The sequence below is a fragment of the Lampris incognitus genome, chromosome 16 (genome assembly GCF_029633865.1).
Source record: "Lampris incognitus isolate fLamInc1 chromosome 16, fLamInc1.hap2, whole genome shotgun sequence".
Lineage (NCBI taxonomy): Eukaryota > Metazoa > Chordata > Actinopteri > Lampriformes > Lampridae > Lampris > Lampris incognitus.
The window spans coordinates 1,556,821-1,571,229 of record NC_079226.1 but is presented as its reverse complement, the minus strand read 5'-3'; the positions used below and the strand labels follow the sequence as shown (position 1 = coordinate 1,571,229).

General features: G+C 43.3%; 1 protein-coding gene across 2 annotated transcripts in view; it reads right to left on the bottom strand.

Moving 5' to 3' along the window:
- Positions 1 to 14,409, bottom strand: part of baz1a (bromodomain adjacent to zinc finger domain, 1A) — a 61,432-nt gene extending 47,023 nt beyond the window's left edge. For both annotated transcript variants that reach the window (XM_056295862.1, XM_056295863.1), the window contains exons 1-3: positions 13,954 to 14,409; positions 13,497 to 13,629; positions 11,949 to 12,227 (exon numbers count right to left, since the gene is read on the bottom strand). In XM_056295862.1, coding sequence (XP_056151837.1) covers positions 11,949 to 12,227; positions 13,497 to 13,609 — 392 coding nt within the window. In that variant the 5' untranslated portion in view covers positions 13,610 to 13,629; positions 13,954 to 14,409. The remainder of the gene's footprint in view (positions 1 to 11,948; positions 12,228 to 13,496; positions 13,630 to 13,953) is intronic.

The window sequence follows — 14,409 nt, the reverse complement described above, 5'->3', positions numbered from 1 at the left end:
GGGCATCATCGTATGGTGTTGTTTAGTACAACTCATCTTTACATGAGGGCGTCATCGTATGGTGTTGTTTAGTACAAACTCATCTTTACATGAGGGCGTCATCATATGGTGTCGTTTAGTACAAACTCATCTTTACATGAGGACGTCATCGTATGGTGTTGTTTAGGTCTAAAAACTCATCTTTACATGAGGGTGTCATCATATGGTGTTGTTTAGTACAACTCATCTTTACATGAGGGCGTCATCGTATGGTGCTGTTTAGTACAACTCATCTTTACATGAGGGCATCATCGTATGGTGTTGTTTATTACAAACTCATCTTTACATGAGGGCGTCATCGTATGGTGTTGTTTAGGTCTACAAACTCATCTTTACATGAAGGTGTCATCGTATGGTGTTGTTTAGGTCTACAAACTCATCTTTACATGAGGGCGTCATCGTATGGTGTTGTTTAGGTCTACAAACTCATCTTTACATGAGGGCGTCATCGTATGGTGTTGTTTAGTACAACTCATCTTTACATGAGGGCGTCATCGTATGGTGTTGTTTAGTACAAACTCATCTTTACATGAGGGCGTCATCGTATGGTGTTGTTTAGTACAACTCATCTTTACATGAGGGCGTCATCGTATGGTGTTGTTTAGGTCTAAAAACTCATCTTTACATGAGGCCGTCATGGTATGGTGTTGTTTAGTACAACTCATCTTTACATGAGGGCGTCATCGTATGGTGTTGTGTAGGTCTACAAACTCATCTTTACATGAGGGCGTCATCGTATGGTGTTGTTTAGGTCTACAAACTCATCTTTACATGAGGGCGTCATCGTATGGTGTTGTTTAGGTCTACAAACTCATCTTTACATGAGGGCATCATCGTATGGTGCTGTTTAGTACAACTCATCTTTACATGAAGGTGTCATCATATGGTGTTGTTTAGGTCCACAAACTCATCTTTACATGAGGGCGTCATCGTATGGTGTTGTTTAGGTCTACAAACTCATCTTAACATGAGGGCGTCATCGTATGGTGTCGTTTAGTACAAACTCATCTTTACATGAGGGTGTCATCGTATGGTGTTGTTTAGGTCTACAAACTCATCTTTACATGAGGGCGTCATCGTATGGTGTTGTTTAGGTCTACAAACTCATCTTTACATGAGGCCGTCATCGTATGGTGTTGTTTAGGTCTACAAACTCATCTTTACATGAGGGCATCATCGTATGGTGCTGTTTAGTACAACTCATCTTTACATGAAGGTGTCATCATATGGTGTTGTTTAGGTCTACAAACTCATCTTTACATGAGGGCGTCATCGTATGGTGTTGTTTAGGTCTACAAACTCATCTTAACATGAGGGCGTCATCGTATGGTGTCGTTTAGTACAAACTCATCTTTACATGAGGGTGTCATCGTATGGTGTTGTTTAGGTCTACAAACTCATCTTTACATGAGGGCGTCATCGTATGGCGTTGTTTATTACAAACTCATCTTTACATGAGGGAGTCATCGTATGGTGTTGTTTAGGTCTACAAACTCATCTTTACATGAGGGTGTCATCGTATGGCGTTGTTTAGTACAACTCATCTTTACATGAGGGCGTCATCGTATGGTGTTGTTTAGTACAACTCATCTTTACATGAGGGCGTCATGGTATGGTGTTGTTTAGGTCTACAAACTCATCTTTACATGAGGGCGTCATCGTATGGTGCTGTTTAGTACAACTCATCTTTACATGAAGGTGTCATCGTATGGTGTTGTTTAGGTCTACAAACTCATCTTTACATGAGGGCGTCATCGTATGGTGCTGTTTAGTACAACTCATCTTTACATGAGGGCGTCATCGTATGGTGTTGTTTAGGTCTACAAACTCATCTTTACATGAGGGCGTCATCGTATGGTGCTGTTTAGTACAACTCATCTTTACATGAAGGTGTCATCGTATGGTGTTGTTTAGGTCTACAAACTCATCTTTACATGAGGGCGTCATCGTATGGTGTTGTTTAGGTCTACAAACTCATCTTTACATGAGGGCGTCATCGTATGGTGTTGTTTAGGTCTACAAACTCATCTTTACATGAGGGCGTCATCGTATGGTGTTGTTTAGTACAACTCATCTTTACATGAGGGCGTCATCGTATGGTGTTGTTTAGGTCTACAAACTCATCTTTACATGAGGGCGTCATCGTATGGTGTTGTTTAGGTCTACAAACTCATCTTTACATGAGGGCGTCATCGTATGGTGTCGTTTAGTACAAACTCATCTTTACATGAGGGCGTCATCGTATGGTGTTGTTTAGTACAACTCATCTTTACATGACGGCGTCATCGTATGGTGTTGTTTAGGTCTACAAACTCATCTTTACATGAGGGCGTCATCGTATGGTGTTGTTTAGGTCTACAAACTCATCTTTACATGAGGGCATCATCGTATGGTGCTGTTTAGTAGAACTCATCTTTACATGAAGGTGTCATTGTATGGTGTTGTTTAGGTCTACAAACTCATCTTTACATGAGGGTGTCATCGTATGGTGTTGTTTAGGTCTACAAACTCATCTTTACATGAGGGCGTCATCGTATGGTGTCGTTTAGTACAAACTCATCTTTACATGAGGGCGTCATCGTATGGTGTTGTTTAGGTCTACAAACTCATCTTTACATGAGGCCGTCATCGTATGGTGCTGTTTAGTACAACTCATCTTTACATGAAGGTGTCATTGTATGGCGTTGTTTAGGTCTACAAACTCATCTTTACATGAGGGCGTCATCGTATGGTGTTGTTTAGGTCTACAAACTCATCTTTACATGAGGGTGTCATCATATGGCGTTGTTTAGTACAACTCATCTTTACATGAGGGCGTCATCGTATGGTGTTCTTTAGTACAACTCATCTTTACATGAGGGCGTCATGGTATGGTGTTGTTTAGTACAACTCATCTTTACATGAGGGCGTCATCGTATGGTGTTGTTTAGGTCTACAAACTCATCTTTACATGAGGGCGTCATCGTATGGTGCTGTTTAGTACAACTCATCTTTACATGAAGGTGTCATCGTATGGTGTTGTTTAGGTCTACAAACTCATCTTTACATGAGGGCGTCATCGTATGGTGTTGTTTAGGTCTACAAACTCATCTTTACATGAGGGCGTCATCGTACGGTGTTGTTTAGGTCTACAAACTCATCTTTACATGAGGCCGTCATCGTATGGTGTTGTTTAGGTCTACAAACTCATCTTTACATGAGGGCGTCATCGTATGGTGTTGTTTAGTACAACTCATCTTTACATGAGGGCGTCATCGTATGGTGTTGTTTAGGTCTACAAACTCATCTTTACATGAGGGCGTCATCGTATGGTGTCGTTTAGTACAAACTCATCTTTACATGAGGGCGTCATCGTATGGTGTTGTTTAGTACAACTCATCTTTACATGAGGGCGTCATCGTATGGTGTTGTTTAGTACAAACTCATCTTTACATGAGGGTGTCATCGTATGGTGTTGTTTAGGTCTACAAACTCATCTTTACATGAGGGCGTCATCGTATGGTGTTGTTTAGGTCTACAAACTCATCTTTACATGAGGCCGTCATCGTATGGTGTTGTTTAGGTCTACAAACTCATCTTTACATGAGGGCGTCATCGTATGGTGTCGTTTAGTACAAACTCATCTTTACATGAGGGTGTCATCGTATGGTGCTGTTTAGTACAACTCATCTTTACATGAAGGTGTCATTGTATGGCGTTGTTTATTACAAACTCATCTTTACATGAGGGAGTCATCGTATGGTGTTGTTTAGGTCTACAAACTCATCTTTACATGAGGGTGTCATCGTATGGCGTTGTTTAGTACAACTCATCTTTACATGAGGGCGTCATCGTATGGTGTTGTTTAGTACAACTCATCTTTACATGAGGGCGTCATGGTATGGTGTTGTTTAGGTCTACAAACTCATCTTTACATGAGGGCGTCATCGTATGGTGCTGTTTAGTACAACTCATCTTTACATGAAGGTGTCATCGTATGGTGTTGTTTAGGTCTACAAACTCATCTTTACATGAGGGCGTCATCGTATGGTGCTGTTTAGTACAACTCATCTTTACATGAGGGCGTCATCGTATGGTGTTGTTTAGGTCTACAAACTCATCTTTACATGAGGGCGTCATCGTATGGTGCTGTTTAGTACAACTCATCTTTACATGAAGGTGTCATCGTATGGTGTTGTTTAGGTCTACAAACTCATCTTTACATGAGGGCGTCATCGTATGGTGTTGTTTAGGTCTACAAACTCATCTTTACATGAGGGCGTCATCGTATGGTGTTGTTTAGGTCTACAAACTCATCTTTACATGAGGGCGTCATCGTATGGTGTTGTTTAGTACAACTCATCTTTACATGAGGGCGTCATCGTATGGTGTTGTTTAGGTCTACAAACTCATCTTTACATGAGGGCGTCATCGTATGGTGTTGTTTAGGTCTACAAACTCATCTTTACATGAGGGCGTCATCGTATGGTGTCGTTTAGTACAAACTCATCTTTACATGAGGGCGTCATCGTATGGTGTTGTTTAGTACAACTCATCTTTACATGACGGCGTCATCGTATGGTGTTGTTTAGGTCTACAAACTCATCTTTACATGAGGGCGTCATCGTATGGTGTTGTTTAGGTCTACAAACTCATCTTTACATGAGGGCGTCATCGTATGGTGTTGTTTAGGTCTACAAACTCATCTTTACATGAGGGCATCATCGTATGGTGCTGTTTAGTACAACTCATCTTTACATGAAGGTGTCATTGTATGGTGTTGTTTAGGTCTACAAACTCATCTTTACATGAGGGTGTCATCGTATGGTGTTGTTTAGGTCTACAAACTCATCTTTACATGAGGGCGTCATCGTATGGTGTCGTTTAGTACAAACTCATCTTTACATGAGGGCGTCATCGTATGGTGTTGTTTAGGTCTACAAACTCATCTTTACATGAGGCCGTCATCGTATGGTGCTGTTTAGTACAACTCATCTTTACATGAAGGTGTCATTGTATGGCGTTGTTTAGGTCTACAAACTCATCTTTACATGAGGGCGTCATCGTATGGTGTTGTTTAGGTCTACAAACTCATCTTTACATGAGGGTGTCATCATATGGCGTTGTTTAGTACAACTCATCTTTACATGAGGGCGTCATCGTATGGTGTTCTTTAGTACAACTCATCTTTACATGAGGGCGTCATGGTATGGTGTTGTTTAGTACAACTCATCTTTACATGAGGGCGTCATCGTATGGTGTTGTTTAGGTCTACAAACTCATCTTTACATGAGGGCGTCATCGTATGGTGCTGTTTAGTACAACTCATCTTTACATGAAGGTGTCATCGTATGGTGTTGTTTAGGTCTACAAACTCATCTTTACATGAGGGCGTCATCGTATGGTGTTGTTTAGGTCTACAAACTCATCTTTACATGAGGGCGTCATCGTATGGTGTTGTTTAGGTCTACAAACTCATCTTTACATGAGGCCGTCATCGTATGGTGTTGTTTAGGTCTACAAACTCATCTTTACATGAGGGCGTCATCGTATGGTGTTGTTTAGTACAACTCATCTTTACATGAGGGCGTCATCGTATGGTGTTGTTTAGGTCTACAAACTCATCTTTACATGAGGCCGTCATCGTATGGTGTTGTTTAGGTCTACAAACTCATCTTTACATGAGGGCGTCATCGTATGGTGTTGTTTAGTACAACTCATCTTTACATGAGGGCGTCATCGTATGGTGTTGTTTAGTACAACTCATCTTTACATGAGGGCGTCATCGTATGGTGTTGTTTAGGTCTACAAACTCATCTTTACATGAGGGCGTCATCGTATGGTGTTGTTTAGGTCTACAAACTCATCTTTACATGAGGGCGTCATCGTATGGTGTCGTTTAGTACAACTCATCTTTACATGAGGGCGTCATCGTATGGTGTTGTTTAGGTCTACAAACTCATCTTTACATGAGGGCGTCATCGTATGGTGTTGTTTAGGTCTACAAACTCATCTTTACATGAGGCCGTCATCGTATGGTGCTGTTTAGTACAACTCATCTTTACATGAAGGTGTCATTGTATGGCGTTGTTTAGGTCTACAAACTCATCTTTACATGAGGGCGTCATCGTATGGTGTTGTTTAGGTCTACAAACTCATCTTTACATGAGGCCGTCATCGTATGGTGCTGTTTAGTACAACTCATCTTTACATGAAGGTGTCATTGTATGGCGTTGTTTAGGTCTACAAACTCATCTTTACATGAGGGCGTCATCGTATGGTGTTGTTTAGGTCTACAAACTCATCTTTACATGAGGGTGTCATCATATGGCGTTGTTTAGTACAACTCATCTTTACATGAGGGCGTCATCGTATGGTGTTCTTTAGTACAACTCATCTTTACATGAGGGCGTCATGGTATGGTGTTGTTTAGTACAACTCATCTTTACATGAGGGCGTCATCGTATGGTGTTGTTTAGGTCTACAAACTCATCTTTACATGAGGGCGTCATCGTATGGTGCTGTTTAGTACAACTCATCTTTACATGAAGGTGTCATCGTATGGTGTTGTTTAGGTCTACAAACTCATCTTTACATGAGGGCGTCATCGTATGGTGTTGTTTAGGTCTACAAACTCATCTTTACATGAGGGCGTCATCGTACGGTGTTGTTTAGGTCTACAAACTCATCTTTACATGAGGCCGTCATCGTATGGTGTTGTTTAGGTCTACAAACTCATCTTTACATGAGGGCGTCATCGTATGGTGTTGTTTAGTACAACTCATCTTTACATGAGGGCGTCATCGTATGGTGTTGTTTAGGTCTACAAACTCATCTTTACATGAGGGCGTCATCGTATGGTGTCGTTTAGTACAAACTCATCTTTACATGAGGGCGTCATCGTATGGTGTTGTTTAGTACAACTCATCTTTACATGAGGGCGTCATCGTATGGTGTTGTTTAGTACAAACTCATCTTTACATGAGGGTGTCATCGTATGGTGTTGTTTAGGTCTACAAACTCATCTTTACATGAGGGCGTCATCGTATGGTGTTGTTTAGGTCTACAAACTCATCTTTACATGAGGCCGTCATCGTATGGTGTTGTTTAGGTCTACAAACTCATCTTTACATGAGGGCGTCATCGTATGGTGTCGTTTAGTACAAACTCATCTTTACATGAGGGTGTCATCGTATGGTGCTGTTTAGTACAACTCATCTTTACATGAAGGTGTCATTGTATGGCGTTGTTTATTACAAACTCATCTTTACATGAGGGAGTCATCGTATGGTGTTGTTTAGGTCTACAAACTCATCTTTACATGAGGGTGTCATCGTATGGCGTTGTTTAGTACAACTCATCTTTACATGAGGGCGTCATCGTATGGTGTTGTTTAGTACAACTCATCTTTACATGAGGGCGTCATGGTATGGTGTTGTTTAGGTCTACAAACTCATCTTTACATGAGGGCGTCATCGTATGGTGCTGTTTAGTACAACTCATCTTTACATGAAGGTGTCATCGTATGGTGTTGTTTAGGTCTACAAACTCATCTTTACATGAGGGCGTCATCGTATGGTGCTGTTTAGTACAACTCATCTTTACATGAGGGCGTCATCGTATGGTGTTGTTTAGGTCTACAAACTCATCTTTACATGAGGGCGTCATCGTATGGTGCTGTTTAGTACAACTCATCTTTACATGAAGGTGTCATCGTATGGTGTTGTTTAGGTCTACAAACTCATCTTTACATGAGGGCGTCATCGTATGGTGTTGTTTAGGTCTACAAACTCATCTTTACATGAGGGCGTCATCGTATGGTGTTGTTTAGGTCTACAAACTCATCTTTACATGAGGGCGTCATCGTATGGTGTTGTTTAGTACAACTCATCTTTACATGAGGGCGTCATCGTATGGTGTTGTTTAGGTCTACAAACTCATCTTTACATGAGGGCGTCATCGTATGGTGTTGTTTAGGTCTACAAACTCATCTTTACATGAGGGCGTCATCGTATGGTGTCGTTTAGTACAAACTCATCTTTACATGAGGGCGTCATCGTATGGTGTTGTTTAGTACAACTCATCTTTACATGACGGCGTCATCGTATGGTGTTGTTTAGGTCTACAAACTCATCTTTACATGAGGGCGTCATCGTATGGTGTTGTTTAGGTCTACAAACTCATCTTTACATGAGGGCGTCATCGTATGGTGTTGTTTAGGTCTACAAACTCATCTTTACATGAGGGCATCATCGTATGGTGCTGTTTAGTACAACTCATCTTTACATGAAGGTGTCATTGTATGGTGTTGTTTAGGTCTACAAACTCATCTTTACATGAGGGTGTCATCGTATGGTGTTGTTTAGGTCTACAAACTCATCTTTACATGAGGGCGTCATCGTATGGTGTCGTTTAGTACAAACTCATCTTTACATGAGGGCGTCATCGTATGGTGTTGTTTAGGTCTACAAACTCATCTTTACATGAGGCCGTCATCGTATGGTGCTGTTTAGTACAACTCATCTTTACATGAAGGTGTCATTGTATGGCGTTGTTTAGGTCTACAAACTCATCTTTACATGAGGGCGTCATCGTATGGTGTTGTTTAGGTCTACAAACTCATCTTTACATGAGGGTGTCATCATATGGCGTTGTTTAGTACAACTCATCTTTACATGAGGGCGTCATCGTATGGTGTTCTTTAGTACAACTCATCTTTACATGAGGGCGTCATGGTATGGTGTTGTTTAGTACAACTCATCTTTACATGAGGGCGTCATCGTATGGTGTTGTTTAGGTCTACAAACTCATCTTTACATGAGGGCGTCATCGTATGGTGCTGTTTAGTACAACTCATCTTTACATGAAGGTGTCATCGTATGGTGTTGTTTAGGTCTACAAACTCATCTTTACATGAGGGCGTCATCGTATGGTGTTGTTTAGGTCTACAAACTCATCTTTACATGAGGGCGTCATCGTATGGTGTTGTTTAGGTCTACAAACTCATCTTTACATGAGGCCGTCATCGTATGGTGTTGTTTAGGTCTACAAACTCATCTTTACATGAGGGCGTCATCGTATGGTGTTGTTTAGTACAACTCATCTTTACATGAGGGCGTCATCGTATGGTGTTGTTTAGGTCTACAAACTCATCTTTACATGAGGCCGTCATCGTATGGTGTTGTTTAGGTCTACAAACTCATCTTTACATGAGGGCGTCATCGTATGGTGTTGTTTAGTACAACTCATCTTTACATGAGGGCGTCATCGTATGGTGTTGTTTAGTACAACTCATCTTTACATGAGGGCGTCATCGTATGGTGTTGTTTAGGTCTACAAACTCATCTTTACATGAGGGCGTCATCGTATGGTGTTGTTTAGGTCTACAAACTCATCTTTACATGAGGGCGTCATCGTATGGTGTCGTTTAGTACAACTCATCTTTACATGAGGGCGTCATCGTATGGTGTTGTTTAGGTCTACAAACTCATCTTTACATGAGGGCGTCATCGTATGGTGTTGTTTAGGTCTACAAACTCATCTTTACATGAGGGCGTCATCGTATGGTGTTGTTTAGTACAACTCATCTTTACATGAGGGCGTCATGGTATGGTGTTGTTTAGTACAACTCATCTTTACATGAGGGCGTCATCGTATGGTGTTGTTTAGGTCTACAAACTCATCTTTACATGAGGGCGTCATCGTATGGTGTTGTTTAGGTCTACAAACTCATCTTTACATGAGGGCATCATCGTATGGTGCTGTTTAGTACAACTCATCTTTACATGAAGGTGTCATCGTATGGTGTTGTTTAGGTCTACAAACTCATCTTTACATGAGGGCGTCATCGTATGGTGTTGTTTAGGTCTACAAACTCATCTTTACATGAGGGCGTCATCGTATGGTGTCGTTTAGTACAAACTCATCTTTACATGAGGGCGTCATCGTATGGTGTTGTTTAGGTCTACAAACTCATCTTTACATGAGGGCGTCATCGTATGGTGTCGTTTAGGTCTACAAACTCATCTTTACATGAGGGCGTCATCGTATGGTGTTGTTTAGGTCTACAAACTCATCTTTACATGAGGCCGTCATCGTATGGTGTTGTTTAGGTCTACAAACTCATCTTTACATGAGGGCGTCATCGTATGGTGTCGTTTAGTACAAACTCATCTTTACATGAGGGTGTCATCGTATGGTGCTGTTTAGTACAACTCATCTTTACATGAAGGTGTCATTGTATGGCGTTGTTTATTACAAACTCATCTTTACATGAGGGCGTCATCGTATGGTGTTGTTTAGGTCTAAAAACTCATCTTTACATGAGGGTGTCATCGTATGGCGTTGTTTAGTACAACTCATCTTTACATGAGGGCGTCATCGTATGGTGTTGTTTAGGTCTACAAACTCATCTTTACATGAGGGCGTCATCGTATGGTGTCGTTTAGTACAAACTCATCTTTACATGAGGGCGTCATCGTATGGTGCTGTTTAGTACAAACTCATCTTTACATGAGGGTGTCATCGTATGGTGTTGTTTAGTGCAAACTCATCTTTACATGAGGGCGTCATCGTATGGTGTTGTTTAGGTCTACAAACTCATCTTTACATGAGGGCATCATCGTATGGTGTTGTTTAGGTCTACAAACTCATCTTTACATGAGGCCGTCATCGTATGGTGTTGTTTAGGTCTACAAACTCATCTTTACATGAGGGCGTCATCGTATGGTGTCGTTTAGTACAAACTCATCTTTACATGAGGGTGTCATCGTATGGTGTTGTTTAGTGCAAACTCATCTTTACATGAGGGTGTCATCGTATGGTGTTGTTTAGTGCAAACTCATCTTTACATGAGGCCGTCATCGTATGGTGTTGTTTAGTACAACTCATCTTTACATGGGGGCGTCATCGTATGGTGTTGTTTAGGTCTACAAACTCATCTTTACATGAGAGTGTCATCGTATGGTGTTGTTTAGGTCTACAAACTCATCTTTACATGAGGCCGTCATCGTATGGTTTTGTTTAGGTCTACAAACTCATCTTTACATGAGGGCGTCATCGTATGCCGTTGTTTAGGTCTACAAACTCATCTTTACACGAGGATGTCATCGTATGGCGTTGTTTAGTACAAACTCATCTTTACACGAGCTTGTCATCGTATGGCGTTGTTTAGTACAAGCTCATCTTTACATGAGGTTGTCATCGTATGGCGTTGTTTAGTACAACTCATCTTTACATGAGGGCGTCATCGTATGGTGTTGTTTAGGTCTACAAACTCATCTTTACATGAGGGCGTCATCGTATGGTGTTGTTTAGGTCTACAAACTCATCTTTACATGAGGGCATCATCGTATGGTGCTGTTTAGTACAACTCATCTTTACATGAGGGCATCATCGTATGGTGCTGTTTAGTACAACTCATCTTTACATGAAGGCATCATCGTATGGTGCTGTTTAGTACAACTCATCTTTACATGAAGGTGTCATTGTATGGCGTTGTTTATTACAAACTCATCTTTACATGAGGGCGTCATCGTATGGTGTTGTTTAGGTCTAAAAACTCATCTTTACATGAGGGTGTCATCGTATGGCGTTGTTTAGTACAACTCATCTTTACATGAGGGCGTCATCGTATGGTGTTGTTTAGGTCTACAAACTTATCTTTACATGAGGGCGTCATCGTAGGGCGTTGTTTCGGTCTACTCGACAGTCTTTTATTTTGTAATGCCACGGTCAGTGGTCGTTTGCAAAACTGAAAACATTCACAATGCATCAGTTGTCTGTTAGTGAAATCATTTAAACACTGAAGTAATTTTGTGTCATCCCCACTCCCAATCACCCACCATCATGGCAACACACAGCACACACTTCCTGTTGACCCACAAATCAGCAGACCAACCCCTGCCTACTCTATGGTTTGTAGATTCTACCTGGCTCCACTGCGACCAGCAACGTCCACCATCTCCCCTGGGAAGAAGCGGTCTTTGACGAAGGTGTATATGTCCTCACAGAGCTCTGTCAGCCTGCAGCGGTGAGTCAGGGCCACCAGGTGAAGCAGCGGCAGAACCAGCGCTGATGGGAAGTTCTGCAAGCTCTGTCGGGCCCGTTTCTCACTCTCCACAGCTTCGAGGTAGGTGAGGCCAGCTTTACCAGTCAGTGCACAGCTCCACACCAAACTGTTACACAGGATGGTTCGCTCAAAGAACTCACTGAAGTAGAAGAGAGAGAGGATGAGTATTGTTCTGCTGGAGTTCTCTTTCAATACCCAAAAGCATCATAGCTGGATTCCCTGAAGATGGCAGTGTCAGTGCCTTGCTTTATTTACTGCGCTACAAAGGGAATAGAACCTGCGACCCTGTCAGGGGTTAATGCTTTACTAAACCCATGAATGGATTATACATAGGAGTCAACAGGCTGAAATGACAAAATCTTGACTTGTGAGCGAGTTTTGGCGCTTCTCAGACATTAATAAAAAAGGTGACATCTGCTCTGACAAAACATGTTTGTAATATGAACAGTAAAGGACAGCTGGACCTACTGGGCTTTGATGAATCATCTAAGTATTGATTGCTTTCTAACATGGGTGTTAGTAGGATGAATATTTTATGGGGTGAGGGATGTATTCAGAAGAATATCTCAGGAGCAGCATCTCATACACCATCTTAAACACTGTCATCCATATCAAAAACCAGCAGTGTAAATTCTAGAAAGACTGAAAAACTCCCTGCTGTGATCTGGAAGTAAACCAGAGTAACCTCACTCCCCCCAATCCCGACCTCCTAATTAAAAAAAAAACAAAATATGAAGACAAAGTCCCTTAATTAATTCATCTGATCCTGGTCTTGGCTCTTTATCGTTTGATTCTGAAGCATACCCAACAAAAGCCCTGAGAGCACGTTTCTCCTACAGGCTTATCCAAACAATCTTCTGCTCAGGCAAAACTAGGGACTTTGTCTGAACGCACCAGAAGCTTCTTCACTAACTCAGCCATGATGGCTGAGAACTTGGAAAAATAAACCTAGAAAAGTGTTTTGCCGACTTCTGGGGTTGACCCAGGCGGCTCTGTGGCGTCACTGCGCTCCCAGCAGGCCGGCCAAGTGGCTGCTGTAGCCGCTGGTGGTGAGGTCCCACATGGGTTAGCCGGCAGCTAACTGAGCTAAAGCTAACCTAAAGAGCTTATCAAGTACAGCACCTGACCAAACTTGAAGATGACTCGAGTGAATCCGCAAGCTGTGGACTTTATGAGCGACGGAGGGCTGAAAGCCTCCAGAATATGTACCGTGTAGATAGATACACCCACTCGTTCACAGTAACTCCATATCGACTCGACATTATCGGTAACTTTCCAACATCAGCCGCGGGAGTCCGGCGGACAGCGCGTACACGGGCGAAGGTGAGGCGGCTGGACACGCCGTAAAGAGGTGCGGGGAGGGCAGCTGCGAGAGGGGCAGTTGTGAGAGGGGCAGTTAGTGTCGTACTCGTATGTGCGGAAGATCTCCTGGGTGATCTTGCAGAGGAAGACCTCCTCGTCCGGACTCAGATCCGCCGGGGGCTTCTGCCTGGCGAAGGGCTTTCTGTGAAGGAGCGGCATCTCTCCGCCTGCCTGTCGCACTTCGGAGAAAGACACAAAGAAGAGAAGACAAGAAACAGTGGGGGGGGGGGGGGGGGGAGACCAGGTTAGGGAGGGGGGGACGGGGAGAGACCAGGTTAGGGAGGGGGGTTAACCGAGTCCTGGTCGGCTTTTCTCCGGCCGACGCTTAAGGAGAGATGCGGGTCTTTGTTGCGCCGCACGCCGCTTCCCACGGAACAAAGTGACGTTCATGTGCCTCTCACATGGACACCCGCTCCTCCAACTGACGCCGGCCGTCCAATCGACACTACTGGGTTGAGCTGCCGTATTTAACCGTGAATAACGAGCGGCCGCGCCGACTTTACCTTGAAGTTGGACGATAAAAAGACGATCCGGGCTGCTGGCGTCCCACTTCCCGAGCGGCCGACTGGCGCGTTGTTGACGACAACTTTCAATCCGCTCCACTTGACGGATGGCGCGTTCACGCGCTGCCGGAAACTGGCCGCTCGTGAGGCTAGCGCCGCCGCGAGGCGAGGCCGGGCGGGAAAGTGTCCGTCTCCCTGGTGACGGGCTGTGCGAGGACGGCTGCTCCTCTCACGCACGCCGCGGACAGGGACGCTCGCTAATGTGGTGTACTGCTTCTCTCAGCGGCTTTAAGGGCTGGGAAATCCACATTCCTCTAGTCTATTTCAACCTCCCACCAATAACACGTCACGTTGCTGCCTTACATGACACTGCGCCCTCATTCCGGCATGAGAAAACCGCTCATCTGGCCTCTCACGCCACTCTCACGCCACTCCGGTACACTCTCTCGCAGTACT